This window comes from Pelobates fuscus, chromosome 4 (assembly GCF_036172605.1).
Source record: "Pelobates fuscus isolate aPelFus1 chromosome 4, aPelFus1.pri, whole genome shotgun sequence".
NCBI lineage: Eukaryota > Metazoa > Chordata > Amphibia > Anura > Pelobatidae > Pelobates > Pelobates fuscus.
The window spans coordinates 280055640-280076158 of NC_086320.1; the positions used below are offsets into that span (position 1 = coordinate 280055640).

The 20519-nt window shown below is 40.7% G+C and overlaps 1 protein-coding gene across 1 annotated transcript in view; it reads right to left on the reverse strand.

The window, feature by feature from the left end:
• SUGCT (succinyl-CoA:glutarate-CoA transferase) overlaps positions 1 to 20519 on the reverse strand; it is a 934720-nt gene that overhangs the window by 799224 nt on the left and 114977 nt on the right. The window contains exons 7-8 of the mRNA XM_063452136.1: positions 5949 to 6040; positions 4006 to 4149 (exon numbers count right to left, since the gene is read on the reverse strand). Coding sequence (XP_063308206.1) covers positions 4006 to 4149; positions 5949 to 6040 — 236 coding nt within the window. The remainder of the gene's footprint in view (positions 1 to 4005; positions 4150 to 5948; positions 6041 to 20519) is intronic.

Consider the following 20519-nt stretch of genomic DNA (forward strand, 5'->3'; position numbering starts at 1 on the left):
TTTACACACATTCTTAACCTACTAATAGGGTTTAAAATACAGCTGTGGAACTAATGTAGTGAGGACCTTGGTGCAAGAAGATTTTTTGGGCCCTACTCTAGTACATGGGAGGCGAAAGCTTACAATCCTTAGCTGTCATACAACTCCCACGATACTATGCCATCTGGGGATTTACCATTTGCCAATTTTTGCAGGGTGGTATTTGTGAGAAGTGTTTGTGCATTTGAATGTAATCATGTTTTTGTATGGAGTATATGTGTGTCCATGAAGAGGTGTATTTATATGCATGCCTGGATTGGACATCGAATAAACTGGGCAAATGCTGGTTGACCTCAATAGGGTTATCCCTGCCAGCCCTTACACTGCAGATGCTATCCAAGTGCCTTGCTGATTGCCATCACGTGCTGGTGGGAAGATCCTAGATCTCCCTCACGGCTCACAGGCACTTAAATCCCAAGAGGAGATGGAAGAAGGACCTCTCATGAGTTCCAGCACTGTGCTGTTTTGGAGCGTTGTCGTGGTAATGTTACGGTTCATGGTTCACTCCTTGGGTGATATCCCCTTGTACAGTACCATTGATCACCACTCACCTAGTTTGGTGCCCCTTTATAATCTGGCCTCACCCTCCCCTCCCCTCAGGGCCAGATCATTGTTTCTATGTTCCTGTTGCAGTATAGTCCCTGTATCCTGTGACTCTTGTCCTGTATCCTGTGACTCTGGCCTTGCATCCTGTGACTTTGGTCCTCTATCCTGTGACTCTGTATCCTGTGAATCTGGTCTTGCATCCTTTGGCTCTAACCCACCGAAGGGCAGGCTATTTACAGATATCAGCTATGCTTCACTGATGATGCCTAACAAGGTTGAAACGATCGTCTGGGGTTGCTGTATCTCTCGTGCAGAGGGAACTTGCTGGCATTTCGGATCTGAACTGCCCCTATGGGTGGGACCAGTCTGATATGCTTCAGATATGTTCTCTCTGTAATGGTACAAGATGAGCTAAAACTAGCTGGAGTTCTGAGCGGGGACCCACCAAAGGGCAGGCTATTTCAGCTGCTGTCTGTCCTCAGTGCACTCTTGTGACTTGTTTTTTGCTCTCCACAATTTTAAAGGGTAATCCAGACGTGGACCCCTTACTTACGGTGCCTAGACAGATATCAGCTATGCTTCACTGATGATGCCTAACAAGGTTGAAACGATCGTCTGGGGTTGCTGTATCTCTCGTGCAGAGGGAACTTGCTGGCATTTCGGATCTGAACTGCCCGTATCGGTGGGACCAGTCTGATATGCTTCAGAGATGTTCTCTCTGTAATGGCACAAAATGAGTTAAAACCAGCTTGAGTTCTGAGAGGGGACCCACCAAACGGCAGGCTATTTCAGCTGCTGTCCATCCTCAGTGCACTCTTGTGCCTTGTTTTTTGCTCTCCACAATTTTAAAGGGTAATCCAGACGTGGACCCCTTACTTACGGTGCCTAGACAGATATCAGCTATGCTTCACTGATGATGCCTAACAAGGTTGAAACGATCGTCTGGGGTTGCTGTATCTCTCGCGCAGAGGGAACTTGCTGGCATTTCGGATCTGAACTGCCCGTATCGGTGGGACCAGTCTGATATGCTTCAGAGATGTTCTCTCTGTAATGGCACAAGATGAGCTAAAACCAGCTTGAGTTCTGATCGGGGACCCACCAAACGGCAGGCTATTTCAGCTGCTGTCCGTCCTCAGTGCACTCTTGTGACTTGTTTTTTGCTCTCCTTTGGCTCTAACTGTACATCCTGTGGCTCTGGACCTGAATCCTGTCTATCTCCTATTCTACTTACCTGGTCCTGCCCAGCATACTCTACTTAACCCAGAAAGACTGTACCCTGATACACAGCCTGCACCTCCTGTGCTAGACCTGGGTCTACTGTATAATTTATATTGGCATTGTAGTAATGCTGTATTTTGTTTGGTTACCTTGTATCACATTTGTTTATTTCGTAATATACATATTTCTGCACTCATTACTTGTAGGTGTCTGTTATTTTATCTACATATTGGGTTCCTGTTTGTAAAGGGATTTGCTGTCATAGGTCAGCACCCCTTCCTACCCTGACAGGTAACTGCAGCAGTGCTCCAACACAGCACAGTGCTGGATCTCGTGAGAGTGAACTCTAGCTAGCGGAGCTGCAGGCTCGAGTTTTACAATGTCCTGCGTCCTTGGCCAAAGATAAGAAGGGGTATAAAGATACAAAGTTTATTTAGATAGTTTTTTTTTGGTTTTTTTATGAATATATATATAGATCAATAGAAGCTGGAGTCTACCACACCAGGCAAGACCCAAGGTGCAGACTGTGCAAAGAGGCCTCTGAGACAGTCCAGCACCTAGTAGCCGGATGCAAGATGTTAGCAGGAACAGCATACACAGAGAGACACAACCAAGTTGCTGGGATTGTGTACCGAAACATCTGCACAGAATATGGATTGGACCTGCCTTAGTCCAGATGGGAGATACCCCAAAGGGTAGTCGAGATGATAGGGTTAAGATCCTGTGGGACTTCAACATCCAGACAAACAAGTAAGTGCTGGCCAACCAACCCGACATCGTGGTGGTAGACAAGGAACGGAAGACTGCAGTCGTTGTGGATGTGGCAATACCCAGTGACTATAACATCAGCAAGAAGGAACATGAGAAGGTGGAGAAATACCAAGGACTGAAACTAGAAAGGATGTGGAAAGTGAAGGCTGAAGTAGTCCCAGTTGTGATAGGAGCACTCGGGGCTGTGACTCTCAAGTTGGGGGAGTGGCTTCAACAGATTCCAGGTGGGACATCTGAGAAGCTGTCCAGAAGAGTGCAGTCCTACTAAAAGCCAAGATAAGGACCCGAAAATGAGGAATAAACATACCACCCAGGAGGGGTGGGAAAATCATTTTTTTTATATATATGTATATATATTGTAGCCGTATTAGTCCAGTGATGCAGGTGTAAAAAAAAAAATACAATTTGTATCTTGTAATACCTTTTTTATTGGACTAACAAAATTTTTTAATGACATGCTTTTGGGAGAACCCCCTTTCTTAAGTCTGAAGCATTTCTGAGCAAGACAATACATAGAATTCAAAGTTGAGTTGTGATACAGGGGTTAAAGCGACATGAGTGCAGATAAGACACAGGTTTGATAGAAAATAGACTGCATTCTCACAGAGGGTTGTAAATATCTTGTGTGAAGATCACAGAGAGAGGAGAAAGAGGGAAAAAAACAAGCAAACAGTGCAGAAGATGGTGCTAGAAGGGGAGAGTAACAACAAAATAATTACTTATATTAGGAATGCAATTCCCATCCAAGAGTTACAGGATATGTATGGCCTATATCCACACACACACATGCACACACTCACATGTACATATACACATGTTGTGTAAATTGTGTATATGTACAAGTTGTGTATATGTACAAGTATACACAATATACACAAGCACATACAAAATATACACAAGTATGTACTTGTGTATGTGCTTGTGTATACTTGTACATATACACTACTTGTGTATATGTATATGCTGGATATAGGCCTTCATACATACCCCTGTAACTCTTGGATGGGAATTCATGCATTCTTAATATAAGTAATTATAATCTTATATCTAAATTAACTTAAAAATAATCTTGAATTCTCTCTTTAGTAAGCAACCTTGTAAGTGTCAATGGCTTGGTTACAGGGTCATGATTTTCGCAGAGCAAATTGAACAACTGATTTCTATTGACATATTTGTCAAGGAGATGGAGATAAAGGAACAAAACAGTAGGTCCATCGTGGCTGAGGTATAATAGCACAATGGGTAACTTGATTTAGTATCTTGCAATAGATTTTACAATATGATTTGTCATCAAAAACATAGGATCCCAAGAACTTTAGCTTTAGTGTTTTAATAGTTGACATAAATCAGGTTTGTAGTGGGAGATTCAATTCTTTTATAAAAGTCAACAAACAGAATGTTTTCAAGAGAGAATTCTTATGGGAAACATACCTGTGATGAAAGCAAGTTGCAGTCAATATGCATTCCTTTCCCAGTTTTACTTCTCTGGAGCAAACCAGCCATAATTGCGCCATGAGCATATAGTCCTGTTGCAAGATCCGTCATTGCAACACCTGGACGAACAGGATCCCCATCCTGAAGATGCGCAAAAACAAAAATAAACAATTTCACATAATTTTGCTGTAACTGCTCGTCATTTGTTACCTTGTTATCTTACATTTTGTGTCAAAATATATTAGATGTGTTTTGTATTCCGATTATGCTATTCAGATTTAAAAAGTGATTAATCTACTCACTTTTGCATAGATTTTCAGGCAGAAAATAAAAATAAATGCTATAAAAATGTGCAAGCTGAAAGCATATTAGTGTAATAATGCATAACAAAAAATAGCACATGATTAGGTATCTGAATATTGAAAGTTTTCATGTTTAAGAGTGGAATAAATGGAATATACTAGTGGAACTCAAATAAAAGCAGTGCATTATTCTTACAATTTAGAAATCTGTGCTGCACCTAAACTTGCGCATTTGGTATTTAATGAATTTGTCTGGATTCCATGTTTCAAAAATGCCAAATTGGACAAAATCACAATTCTGTCCAAATTAGAGTTCTGTCCTTATCGCCAAAAGAAAGATGATTGATGGTTAGGGGACAACCTATAAATGTTGATTTTATTCACAGATCAAGTGAGAAGTGGCCAATAGAGGGAATAAAAAAGAGGATCAGCAAAATAAATGTAAAAAATATATATTTATATACAGTATTTATTAAATATATAATAAATAAAGAAAATTATTATTTTTTTTTCCAAACTAATTGATTTGGACAAAACTATTTTATTTTTTTTGCTCGGTGTTTGGATTAAAATCAGTGCTTTACATATATTTAAGTCTTATATGTTACTACATATTCTAGTTATCATATCATTGTTTTCTTTGTATACTTATTTTTCAATATACATTGGGAGTCATCATTATCCAAAGTCTATATTCACAAGCATGCAAATATGGAAGACAAAGATTGTACCGTCCAAGCTTTTTACACCCAGAGTTTGATATAGCTCTGTATAGAGTGAGTGAGTGAGTGGGTCTTTGGCTTATTATTTATCTAACTTCAACCATATATACTACACTATAATACTGTTTGTTTTTAGTTTTACCTTTAATGAGAACATCTCCTTCATAAAAGAATCTGTAAGTGTATAGATATATTGACCACGAGGTGTCGTATTCTCATAATCGAGCGCAGTTCTAATTTTTCTTGTTTTTATACCTTCCTGTGTGTTACAAGGTGTTGGGGATTCCATGTTTTGATGCTACTGGTATTGTCACTATTTATATACTGTAGCACCCTTTTTTGTGTGTTTTAATGATTAAGTTGTAGCTGATTAAATAAATGAAAATACTGTATACAATTTTATTAGAATTGAGTACTTTTTTCTACTGTTATTTATATTGTGGTGTTTGCCTCATTTTTAAATTTACCATTTCATAATTTTCTTAGTTCTGCCAAGTCCCTATTAAAATCAATAAAGGAATATAAGCTTAGTTTAGGCTTAAGTTAAGGCTGACTTGTTACATTCAATATCCCTGTTAAAAACAAAGTACATTTTAATTTATCATTAGACAGATTTATAGAGCAGATAAGCCTTAATTTCATATTTTTGGATAAGCTTTTCAAATGATTTAATATTTTTGGATCAACTTCCAAAACCCATTTAGTATTTTGTAAACATTTTTCTATTTTATTATTTAGATTTTTATATATATATATATATATAAATTTATATATGATATATTTTTTATATTTTAATATTCTGAGAAAATCATTATAAACGTTTATCCAAAAATATGAAATAATTCAAACACCTTTCCAAAAATATGAAATCAAGGCCATAATTAGAAAGTCTAACATAAAAAAATGGAAATCATACCTCAGGTCCAGTTATATGCATAAGGCCAGACATAGCGCAGACAACAGCATCGTAGCCAGCTCTCTTGAAGAGAGGTCCTGTCTGTCCATATCCTTTCAACAGAAGAAATGAAAATACAAATTATTATAACTTCAAGCAACTCATGTAAGTTACCACTTTAAAATCCACGTCATGCAGCTCACCCCCTAATGAAATTCTGTTTTTTTTTTGTCAAAATTTACAGACTTTTAGCTGTTTGCAAATAACAAATCAAACAAAAGCAATTTAAAAAAGCTCAACACAATGAATGCTTCAAGTGGTTTTCTCAAATTCCCCAAAAACCGAAAATGCAACTTATAATGACTTCTCCAGTCTCCAAATTATTGAAGCCCCTGAATAGAATGCCTCACAACAGCACACATATGTAAAACAGGTGTTGTCTTAAGCACACCTGATACAATCAAGGGCTTCATTAGTTGCAGCAAGTGAGCTTGAGCTGGAACACTTGAAATACCTAAACTGGCTAGGGGTTTGTTGAGTGTCATGTTTGACTAAATGTTAGAAATATGGCTAAGTCAAAAGAATGGTCCACAAAGTTAAGAGAAGAGATCATCACCCTTCACAAACAAGGAACAGGATATAAAATGATAGCAAAGGTACTATATGTTCATAGAGACAATATTTGAAGCATAGTTTGCAAGTTCACAGTTTGACGAACAGTGGTTACACAAAAAAGAAGATATCAATGGTTGCAATCAGATTTCTGAGAAAGCAGACTGTGAAAAAACCCTTGAATGGCTGCAAAAGACCTGCAGCAAGATTTGATGGCAACAGGCACTGAGGTTTCAGTGAGTACAGTAAGGCGCATATTAAACGTAGAAGGATTCCATGCCAGAACTTTAAGATGTACACCACTACTGACCCAAATGCACAAGACAAGTTGGCTCCAATTTTCTCAAAATCATATAAATAAGCCACAGACATTTTAGAATTCTGTTTTGTGGAGCAATGAAACAAAACTGGAACTTTACAGGTCAATGGATCAGTGGTATATCTGGATGAAAAAGAATAAAGCATAAGCTGAAAAGAACACTCTGCCTACAGTTGAGCATTCTGGTGGCTCGGTGATGCTTTGGGGCTGCTTTGCATTCTCTGGCACTGGAACCCTGAAATGTATGACAGTCAAGATAGACTCATTGAAGTATCAGGAAATCCTAGGAGAAAACGTCATGCCGTCTGTGAGGAAGCTGAAGCCTTAGTGTCATTGAACCTATCAACAAGACATACCTCAAATTTAACCAAGGCTTGGATACAGAAGAAGTCCTGGAAAATTCTACAGTGGCCATCACAGTCACCTGACTGGAATCCCATAGAAAATCTCTGGTGGGGTTTGCAGAAGGTGGTTGCAGCACACAAACCCAAGAATTTTACTGAACTGAGGCTATTGCACATAAGCAATGGGCTAAGATTCCTCAGGAATGCTACCAGAAGCTGGTGTCTGGTGCTCTACTATGTACTAAAAATGTTTGCCATGAAGCGGTTGGATAATTTTGAGAATGAAGAAATTATTATAAGTTGTATTTTCAGTTGAATTTGGGAAAACCACGTGAAGCATTCATGGTGTTGAGCTATTTCAATTGCTTTTGTTTGATTTGTTCATTGCAAACAGCTGAAAGCCTGTAAATTTTGACAATAACCCTGATTTTTTAAATGGGGTTGAATAATTTTGATTAGAATATTACAAAATCATTTAACTACACTGCCGTAGACACTCTGTATTTTAAATCATAATGGTTTTGGTAACTAATTAGTATGGAATTAATCAGTTCTGACCATGTACCTTACGCTATATCATTAATATACAATTACAAGGGGGGCGTGTCTGGCTTCCGGTGCCTCTAGTCGCATGGCTTAGGAGCTCCGGCGGTAAATCGGCCTGATAAGCTACAAACAAGCAATAATTAGCAGCGATTCAAAAGAACAAATAAATCTATATTCTACGGACGAGGAAGAGCTGTAAAATGTCACCATCCAAGCAGCTCAAATTACCGGAGTCGATAAAAACAAAGAAAAGAGACCGCCGCAAAAACACACAAGATGGCAACGATGAGATAGAAAATATGTTGGACGGCCTTTCCGATCAAGAATCGGTTTCTTCTAAATACTCGGACTCCCCAATTACGGAAAGGAGCCTCCATAAGATGCTACAGGAGTTAAGAGCCACGATAAAGGCAGATTTCCATTGCATAGATGGTGACCTCAGAAAAGAAATAGCAAGCGTGGGTGAAAGAACCAGCCATCTTGAAAACAAGACGGGAGAATTATGTACTGCCCACAATGAAGTTGTGGACAAACTTCAAAAATTGGCAGAAGAAAACGATACCCAAAAATTAAAACTGGCTGACCTGGAAGACAGATCGAGGAGACAAAACATCAGTTTCCGAGGTATACCTGATGATGTCTCCCAGGATGCTCTTCCAGCCTATATTCTCTCCATATGTAGATCCCTGGTCCCGGACCTACCCGACTCCGCATGGGCTTATGATCGAATGCATAGACTCCCACGACCGACCCGACTGTCTAGCGAAGTACCCAGGGATGTGATCGTTAAATTTCATTACTATGCCCACAAAGATTCATTACTGTCAGCAGCGAGAAGAACCTCAACGCTTCCTGATCCGCATAATAAAATCGCTCTATTTGCAGATCTATCAGCGGCCACCATGGCAAGGCGTAAAGAATTCATCACCATCACTAAAACCCTGCGGAACAACAACGTGTCTTACAAATGGGGATACCCGACTAAACTGATAATTTGGCGCCAAGGTACAACACGAGTGATAGCTGAGCCTAAAGAAGGAATGAAACTACTCTCTGAATGGGGTTTATGGTGTAACACCAGTGAACATCGAGAAGACTCCATTGATACCTCCCCAAGGAAAATACAGGCAGAGTGGCAAATGGCTGGTGCACAGAAAAAGAAGAAATAGACTTGCAGACATTCCTTGCCTTAACCGAGTTGGCGGTATGGGTATGAACACTAGCAGCTGATCTTAGTTATATGTGTTAGTTTTAACTCAGGTATACAACCACCTACACAGATCCATGTTGTAAGGGGGTCATTATCACTATGCAAATAGCATAAGTTGGGTCAAGCTCATAACATAATATATATATTACTCTGACCAGGTAGATCATCCCGGGTATAACTTCCCGGAACACTATAACGTTTGTTTATGATTTCTGTTTAATAATAGTTTGATTCCATATATTTCCACAAAGTTTAGGATGGTTGGTATGCTCACCTCTATGGTGCACAGCCACACATAAGCATACACTAATCTACGGATCCTTGTATATGGTTAAAATTATATTGTACATCTGAACAAAACTGGTATTGCCTCCTCGCCTCTAATGAACACAAGCAATTTAATTCATCAAATTCTGCCATGCAGAGTAAAAATTTACCCTAGAATGTTGAAGATGCTTGATTGATACTAATCCTCCATGTGACAAACCTGTTCCCACATAATAGAGGTATGTGGCACTTAGATGCCCCCTCAACACACCTCAGCTTATGGCAATCCAAATCCTTCGGCACACTAAAACTGTTGGGTCGCTGACTTTACTTTACCTGCTTTTTAAATACCCACCAAACTAGCAGGTACGGGTTAATTTAGATTAAATATTACCAGTAGCCAGGACATAGACAGTTAACTTGATATTTTTGGCATCAATCTCCTAGAATACACAAGGTGGACAGACTATTATTATCATTATTGGTTTCTGAGTATGTAATGCCAGAGTTTATGTTCTTTTGTGATTGTTTTTTCTTTTATATGCATTCTTACAATTAACTGTATTTGGGTTATACAATATCAGGACGATAGGAGCTCCACCCCCCCCCCCCCCCCCCCCATCCTAGGTCACCTCTCGGGATCACTAATTAGTGTTCTCTAAATGACCGAGTTTCATCTCCTCAAAGAAGGAGATAGGTGTACATACTTTAGTTTTTTGTTCCACCCCTGTATTCCCATAGAGATCCGTTTATCGAACTCAACCTCACAAAAACGGAGATTGTTATTCACAGTAGAATACATTTAGCAAAAATACACATCGATGGCACAGTGAATACAAATTTCACACAAGGCTATAGACACCCTACATGGACATATCATATGCCACCCACTCCTATGACCTTGGGTAACCACCCCATACGCTTTACTACACAAATGTAATCATGACGCATAATACAATGAAAATATTGTCCCTTAAAGGGACACTATAGTCACCTGAACAACTTTAGCTTAATGAAGCAGTTTTGGTGTATAGAACATGCCCCTGCAGCCTCACTGCTCAATCTTCTGCCATTTAGGAGTTAAATCCCTTTGTTTATGAACCCTAGTCACACCTCCCTGCATGTGACTTGCACAGCCTTCCATAAAAACTTCCTGTAAAGAGAGCCCTATTTAGGCCTTCTTTATTGCAAGTTCTTTTTACTTAAGATTTCCTTATCCCCTGCTATGTTAATAGCTTGCTAGACCCTGCAAGAGCCTCCTGTATGTGATTAAAGTTCAATTTAGTCATTGAGATACAATTATTTAAGGTAAATTACATCTGTTTGAAAGTGAAACCAGTTTTTTTTTCATGCAGGCTCTGTCAATCATAGCCAGGGGAGGTGTGGCTAGGGCAGCATAAACAGAAACAAAGTGATTTAACTCCTAAATTACAGTGAATTGAGCAGTGAAATTGCAGGGGAATGAGCTATACACTAAAACTGCTTTATTTAGCTAAAGTAATTTAGGTGACTATAGTGTTCCTTTAATGTTAAGGGCCTTAACAGCCCTTACAAAAGACGACAAGTGCTGAAAGATATGTACACATCTAATGCGGCAATAGTTTGCCTACAAGAAACTCATTTTAACAAAACAAACCCACCCACACTACGGTCAACAAGATACCCCATAGGGTACCATGCTTATGCATCTAATAAAACTAAAGGAGTTGCCATACTTTTCCACTCAGATTGGATATTCACTTTGCACAAACAATATGCAGATCAAGCAGGCAGATTGCTGATCCTAGTAGGCAAGTTAAATGGCTTCCTATTAACAGTAGCCTTCCTCTACGCGCCAAATGAAGCCCAATATCCGTTTTTAAACAAAGCAATTAAAAAAATATTACGTATAAAACAAGGCCATGTGATAATTTGCGGTGACTACAATTGCACATTAGACCCATCGATGGACACGCAACATTTACACAACAAACCACCGAGTAAAAACTCCATGCACACAGGTAAACTTTTTTCTCACCTAATTCACTCACATGACCTGTACGACTCTTGGGAGGAATCTTTATCCCACGGCAAAAGATTACACATATTTCTCACAAGTCCACACGACGTACACGCGTATAGACCTCTGCTTAATAGATAAATCTACACTACCACATTTAATTAGTCAAACAATAGGACAAAGAACATGGTCCGACCACGCACCAATTGAGACCATAATAGCAGTTCCTTATCCTACAAAAGGTCGGGGAAAATGGAGACTAAATTAATCTATTCTAGACTGCCCTAAGAACCACAAAACAATAGCTTTAGAATTAGACAACTATTTTACTCACAACTCAACTGACGATACATCAATTGAAACACAATGGATCGCCCACAAGGCGGTTATTAGGGGAGAATTTATTAAAATAGGCTCAACCATTAAAAAACAGTTTCACAATTCACAAACTGCATTAATTCAAAAATTAGCAACATTAGAACAATCCAATAAATCGTCCCCCTCCAAGTCTCTATCTAAACAAATAGCCGCAACTTGAGAAGCCCTTCAACAATTAAACACTCGCGAATACACTAAAAACGCACAAAAGCTTCAACAACAATATTACCATATGGGCAACAAAGCAGGCAAATTATTAGCCAACAAATTAAAATCTAAATACCTCCAGACAAAAATCCCTTACATTACTTCCAAATCAAATACAACAATCTATAATGCCAACAACATAGTAGACAAATTATCCTATTACTATGAAGATCTATACAATCTAAAAACAGGTGTGGAGAGGTGTGGAGTTATTTATCACAAATCGATCTCCCACAAGTTACATCACAACAAATGATCTGATAAGCGCTCCATTTACGGAAGATTACGTTGCAGATGGGCTATCAAATTATTATTATATTAATCCCACACATCACAAGACTGTTTAACACAGTCAAAAAGAACGGAAAATTCCCACAAGAAATGTTGGAAGCGTACATTATAACTCTGCCCAAACCAAATAAAACACCAACAATCTGTAGTAACCTACGGCCAATATCTCTATTAAATGCAGATGTAAAACTATATGCAAAATTAATTGCTAACAGATTAAAACCCCTCCTGACCAATCTGGTATCCATAGAACAGGCAGGCTTCGTACCTGGTAAGCAAGTAGGAGATAACACCAGATATGGTATGGATTTATTAGACTGGGCAATTAAAAATAAAGAAAGTGGTACACTGATAGCATTAGACATTGACATTGTACGGCAAAATATCATATTATAAAAACAACATTACTAAAACACAAATTCTTCCCATCAAATTGAATTCAGAGATAACAAACAATCTAAGAACCCGATACCCATTCGAATGGCGTAAAACCTCGATCTCCTATCTGGGCGTAAAAATAGCTCAAAAACAAACTATTCAAGAAAACCACGAAGTAGTCTTATCCAATATCTTAAAACAGACAGACTCATGGGACAAAGCAAATGCTTCCTGGTTGGGTAGGATCAACTCCCATAAAATGATGGTCATGCCTAACATACTTTATTTGTTCAGAACGTTACCTATTGCTCTTCCCAACTCTCTTCTAAAACGCTTCCAGATGGCTATTAGTGACCATGTATGGAAGAAGAAACCCCCAAGAGTTTCCTTTCATTCCCTTTGGTACCCCATTAAAAAAGGAGGCCTTAACAATCCTAATATTAAAAATTACTACAGAGCAACAGTACTGGCTCAAAGCCTTGACATTATAACAAATAGAACCAATCCAGTGTGGCTCCAATTAGAATCAGATTGTGGGAACATTCAACCTTTACCTAACAATCTCTGGTCTCTATCCATACCCACTTCATCGGTTATACTACCCACCACTAGATCACTATGCCCTCAAAAAGAATTGCTTTTCACAGCACCACTACAAGCCCTTTCGGCTATCTCGCCAGATTTACCAGTACAACACTGGATAACGAAAGGAATCACCCATGTATACTCATTAAATACTGGTTTAATTCCTTTCCCAGATCTTCAAACACTTTTTAATTTACCACCACAAGATATTTTTTTATACTTAAGGGTGAAACATATATTACAATCCAGATCAATAGAATATATCAATCCTTTATCACTGAGTAATTTGGGGCATGTCTGCTACACAACTAACAAAACTTCCCCCTCATCGAAATCCTTATCATTCTGTTACCTAATACTGTCACTGAGCAAGGACAACGATAAATTGCCCTATATGCTTCGATGGGAAGAGGATCTAGATAACAATTTTCCCATTTCAGACTGGGAAACAGCTATTAAATATACTTAACAATCCTCAAAGTGTGTTACTCACTGGGAAGCGTATTTTAAAATATTGATGAGATGGTACATGACCCCAAACAGACTTGGTAAAATATACCCTGGGATAAATATGGACTGTTGGAGATGCACCAAAAACAAAGGTACACTAAAATATATATTCTGGGAATGTGAGACCCTACACAATTACTGGCTAAAAATACAACAATTAATTGAATTAGTAAGCGGCCAAAAACTCTCGCTTTCACCAGCTAATTATCTCCTTCACTTAATACCAGATCTGGGGAAGGTCCCCTCAAGAGCGGCGGTACTGAATATCCTTTTGGCGGCGAAGATTAGTATTGCCGCCCACTGGAAGAGCATCTCGTGCCCCACCGCTCAGGAGGTGATAAACAGAGTCAATGCCACCTACATCCATGAGAAAGAATGGGCAAAAAGGGGCAACACGACTAAATTCCTAAAGCTACGGAATAATTGGGAATCCGTTATGGAATCAAATCAATAACCCGTTATGCATAATGGCGGAACTGAATATACTCCAGCCTACTTGAATATACTCCAGCCTACTTGAATAACAGAGTATGGAGATTAAACGGTCTCTCTTTCTATGTTTACCCTTCTTGCCTTTACACCTCCCCTCCCACCCCCATCCCCGTTAAATAATCCTTCAAGTTATTTACCACTTTGAGTATATCTATGGAAGATTATTCCCAAGTCCACTTTAACATTGAACAGTGACTAGACATCAATCTCAAAATATAGAGACCCTTCTCACTGCCCACTTTCTAATACATACTAGGAGGAGTTGTTTGTGCTATTAAAAAAAACAGATCCCTGTAAAACATGCATTTGTCACAGTCATGCTTGAAGATGTTCTGCATTGCAACTTTCAGGCCTCCCTCTATAAACCTAGAAACATGCAATACTGACTCTCTTCATTTTTATTTCCTTGCAACTTTTAGGTGTTGACTGAAGCTTATAAGATACTGTATCTATCTCATCTATTCTGCATTTCTCACCTTATTATTTTTACTACAACATTGTCACCATTTTACCTGTAGATAGCCACTTTCTGTGCATGCAGTTATTCATTGTTATTTTCATTAAATGTATTCCACCAATAGTTCATGTACACATAGTTATTAATATTTGGGGTAATAGAATTTGGTTGGTAAACGTTTCAGTTGTATACACCAAATGTATGTTTTACCCACTCCCTCTCTATCGCCTTCCTTTGCCCGTCATAGCTTTAAATACCTTCATATTACTGTGTCTCATTTCCATCTCTGATCCTTTGTCCTCAATCCACAAACCCAGAAATTGGAAATACTGACTCTCTTCATTTGCTCTAAGCAAATCTTTAATATGAACATCTCAAGAACAAAAAAGTTAACACAAGTTATGTTATTTTAAATGTTTAATTCAATGTTATAAATTTCGAAAAAGCAACAGTTCCCCTTCAATTTCGAAAAAGCAACAGTTCCCCTTCAGTCAAGGTCTCCTATAAAGAAATATTCTATTCTACCAGTGCTATATCAAACTGGTCTAGTGACAGAGAACGTTGGGAGGTTTCGAGGAGTTACTATTCTGAGATACCGGTCTCTAACACTATGCAATCAGTCTGTGGGTTTACCTGCATGGATGGCTGCGTAAGGATAAATCAATTTTGTCTCCTTACCTTGTTTTTTTATTTTTTTATTATCTGGTTTAATATATATATTTTTAGCAGGTTTTCACAGGTAAACCACATATTGATATTTATTAAATTCTTATGTACCAGAAATACCATAAAATAATACCATATTAAAAGTTACCAACCACAATAAGATATCTCAGACGTTTGATTTGTAGGGCAGGTATTGCTATAGAACATGGAGACTCCTGTGATCAAGGCAGTGACCGAAACATTGGGGTATTTTTTTCTCCAGCCCTAGGTCAGTATACAGTTTCTGAAGGTAACCTTGTTGCACTTTATTTATGTGGATTAAGGTGCACTTTGCACTTTATCTATATTGCCCCTTTGATCGTACACTTATTATATGATATATTGTATCTAATTGAATAAATATTTTTGTATGAAATGGTGCGCTGTAGGTTTCTTCTAATTGCTATAGAACATGTCAATATAGCTGTCTTAAGAATACAAAACACATTATATAAATTATAATAAACTATTAAAAAAAGACTAGATAAACTTAACTATTAGTAAATCTGATGGAACTTTAGTATACCATACAAATTATATTTTTGTATAACCACATAGCCAACAGACCTGTATGTAGCACCATGTCTTCATCGGCGTACTGTTATTATACCATAAACATTTTTTTAAATATATGCATAATACTTTCATTGTGATCATGATTCAACAGTATGTAGACGATAAGAAATCTCAATATACTCATGGCGCTGCCTCTACCCAGGAACTAGGGATTACACTTACTACTCCCCCGTGCATATGACACACTCTAGGATAGACCTATGCCTCATGGACAAAACCACACTGACGCACGTCACGAATGTTGAAATCGGCCCCATCACATGGTCCAACCACGCACCGCTTGCGGTGACCCTACGGGTCCCGTACCCAGCGTGTGACATGGGGTCCTGGCGCCTCAATGAGGCCCTCCTGGATCGCCCTGCCACATACTCTGCCATCCTAGCCCACCTCACAGACTTTTTCTCGCACCACGCGTCATGCACAACCTCATCACCACCCAATGGCTCGCTCACAAAGCTGTTATTCGAAGAGTACTGATTCAGGCGGGGGCCTCCACCAATAAGCAACACAACAATACTAAATCTGAACTTCTCTCAAAACTAGTAACGTTAGAGTCCCAACTCAAAACCACCCCAAACAAACGAACCCACAAGCAACTAGAACAAATCAGATCTGACCTGAATAATCTCGAACTTGCTACAACAGAAAAGCGCATGAGATACCTTAAACAAACCCATTACTCCACAGGGAATAAGGCAGGTAAGCTACTTGCTAGGAGACTGAAACAGAAATATTTACACACGAAAATCCCCTATATCACTTCCCATACAGGCAACAAACTATATAACCCACACCACATTGTTGAGGAACTTGCAACTTACTATGCCTCCCTGTACCAGCTCGACAGGGATCTGCATACACACCAACCATCAAATGAGGAAATTACCCTCTTCCTAAACCAAACTCACATTCCATTCATCACATCAGAACAACAAGCAAATCTAGAGGCCCCATTCTCTTGCGAAGAGGTAGCCGACACGATTGCCACTTTACCTAAGCATAAATCGCCCGGCCCAGGTGGGCTGTCAAATTACTACTACCATAAATTTAAAGACACGCTAACCCCACACATCACCAAACTCTTCAACCACGTAAAACTCACCGGGCGGACTCCTAAAGAAATGCTGGAAGCGTTCATAGTTACGCTGCCCAAACCAAACAAACCTCCAACAATCTGCGCCAATCTGAGGTCTATATCTCTACTCAACGCAGACGTCAAAATATATGCCAAACTGCTGGCTAATAGACTCAAACCTCTCTTCCCCGCCCTGATCTCTGAAGATGGGGCGGGATTTGTCCAGGGCAAACAAGTAGGCGACAACACTAGACACTTCATTAACCTCATAGAATGGGCCCACTCCACACATCAAGGGGGAGCCCTGCTAGCGCTGGACACTGAAAAAGCGTTTGACCGCTTAAACTGGTGGTACATGCTATTAACACTCACCAAAATGGGCATCCCCCCAGCATTCCTAACCAGTATCCTGGCCCTCTACCAAGACCCCTCAGCAAGAGTCTTCAGCACAAGCTTCCTATCAGCTCCACTGGCCATCCGAAATGGCACATGACAGGGATGCCCTCTATCCCCGCTCATTTTTATTCTATGCCTAGAACCTCTGATACAACATATAAAGCAAACTGCGGGCATTCAGGGCATATCCACTCCAAGAGGCGAACAAAAACTAGCACTGTTCGCCGATGATATCCTCCTATATATTACAAACCCACACTAAATCCCAATGCTCCATAACTTCCTAGCCAAGTACAGCGATGTATCCTACTACAAAAACAACACTGCAAAAACACAAGCTCTCCCCATCCTACTATCACACACAATCACGACACAACTCGAAAGCCCCTATGCATTTGATTGGAGGAAAAAGTGCAGCAGCATGAGGTTCTGTGGCGCGATTGGCTCATGCACCGAGGGACACCCACTGCAGGCCTTGCCCAACAGTCACAACCATAATACACAAGTTTATAAACGCAACGAGCACACTCCCCTGCTCAAACCCCAATATATGACGCAGGAATCCCAGATCAAAGTTCTAAGTTTGGTTGATTTTAACTCTCCTTTGTTCCCCTTCCCTCATTATATTATTGCTTGCCAGTTGTGGGACTCACTTTTGTTAGGCCATGCACCAGATACACATAAGCGCGATGGCGACTACACTGGTAGCTAAAATCTGACTCACGAAGGTCACACAACGCACTCACAGCCCGTATTCATACCGAGCAACAGCACAGCAAGTAAATACATGTCACCGTATTGTATGCTTCCAATGTAATGAACTGAAGATGTGTTGCCCTACCTATGGCTGAAGTCATGTAACTCAAGCAATGTCAAAAATGTTCAATGCTCAGGGGGCGGAGCCGAACAACCGAGGCAAACAGACGCACAACTCTGGAGCTCCGTACAAAAATCGGAAAAAACAAGCCTAATCGCAGCCCAAATCACCCCCACTAACAGCTGACTACTCGCAAGTACCCCATAAACTCCATGGGTCCCAAACAAAAGAAAAAGTCATCGGATATACCAGCCCCGGGGCTTACAATAGGGGACATGTGGAGGCAAGCATGCGGCCCGAGTGAAGCAAATATGGCGGCGCTCCACGGAGGCTGCATGGACTTCTCGGACGGCAATTCAGAGGAGGCAGATGAGGAGTACCTCCCAACACCGGACCCAAAACCAAAGGCAAAACTAAGTAAGCCACGGAATAACCCCGATGCCGACCTCGTGACCACTGGGGTACTAAAAGCTTTACTGGCAGACCTTCAAAATAACATTCTCGCGGACGTCACCGCATTGAGAGGAGAACTGCAGGGCCTGACAGGCCGCATCACTAAGCTGGAGGCCTCCTCTCAAGACCACCAGCGCACTATCGCCACACTGCAAAGCAATATATGGGATCTGAGCCGCAAAAATGCACTGCTTGAACAGCGCTTGGATGCCCAGGAGGACACGAGGAGGAGACAGAATATTAAGGTCAGGGGGATCCCAGAGGAGCTGTCGGAGACAGAAGTCCTGCACACAATAAAACGCCTCCTGACTAACATACTGTCCCCAGGCCATACTAAACCTTTCGTACCCACAGAAATCTTCCGGATCCTGAAACCCGCTAGGGCTCCAGACTCGGCCACAAGGGACACAATACTTACCTTTAAAAACGGAGCGAACAAAGCAACGGTCCTCACCGCACTCCGGGGAAAAACCCCCTTACAATTTGAAAATACATAATTGAGCTTTTACAGCGACCTGTCCAGGGGAACCCTGGCGTGGCGTAGAACACTCCGACCCCTCACCGCCACACTCCAGCGACTCAAAATTCCATACCGCTGGCGGACCCCCCACTCACTCAATGTGCAGCAGGGTGAGACAACCCACCACATCCACGACCCACAGGACGCAGCTGAACTACTCCGGACTCTGGGCCTGACTTGGGACTCACTCCTCCAAACGGGCCTCCGAGCCCCCACCACACCAAAGCGCAGCTGGGACCCAGCGAACAGTGCCCAATTCATACCCCGAAATCTCACGCCAATAACATATGCCGCTGTCACCACCTAAGCAGGACTGAGGCGCCCGTGCCCCAACTCCGACATCGCCATCACCTAGCTATACCGAACCACGGCACCCACCTCTGCCGAGCACCCTATAACCCCTGGGACTTCGCTGTCCATCATCTGGATTACTGTTCCACTTACTGCTGGGCTCCAACGCGGCCACCATGGGACACTTGCACAATCCAGCCACCCAGCTAAGGACTCTTGCACATGTGATATATTTTTAGGGATGGTCGTTGCAACCCAATTTTCCGGAGCGGCCCGAGCTGACGAGCTGCAACGGAATCTTGTATGAACCTGCAGTGGCCTACAATCCTGCAGGCTCCAATACCGTGATAATGCATACTTTATATGGTTTATACTTAACGTTTATACTTGTTTTTACTCGCTCTTGTGCCTATCTACTGCGCTTTTATTTCATGTTTAGTCTACTGTTATAGCGGGGTAGGTTTATACATTGAGCATCCAGACATTGCACAAAGCTCACGTAGCCTTACACACTCAGCAGTCACTTACCGGAATGACTGACTAGCACTACAAAGCACAACGTTACTATAGATTGATTCTCACCAAGTTAACTTACCACTGTTCCTCTTAATGCCTCCCCAGACCGGGACAGCACCCACCCTATGACAGGAGTGGACTATATGCCGGGAGGCCATACACCTGCCTCTCCTAGTCACAATTTCTCGCACTCTTGTTTAGCCTAGCCTTAGTCTGCGTCACACTATGCTACCACAGGGGTCTAAGTTCTGCTAGTGTAGATGCCTTCACTATAAGCCTGTTAACCTGGTGTTTATATTTGCTTCAGCTTGTGTACCTACAGAAATATGCCTAGCATGCCTTCACAGCGTGAGAAGTCCCTAGCCAGTTCACACAGACGAATGTTGTACTTATAACCTTGCTAGTCCTTAAAACATACCGAATATAAGTCTGTGTAAGTCAGCTATGCATAGTCCTGGGCAGTCTAACTCACTACTAAATCGCTTGGCTTCACACTAATATGTCTCCGGACCCACGGCCGACCTAGTTATTACCCCAAACTGGCCGCAACAAAAAAAGTATAACTCTTCTTAGGATACCTATAATGACTAATTATGCTGTCTGCCAGCTTCTCTGAGCCTGTGAAGTATTTTCGTTGACAACCCATTG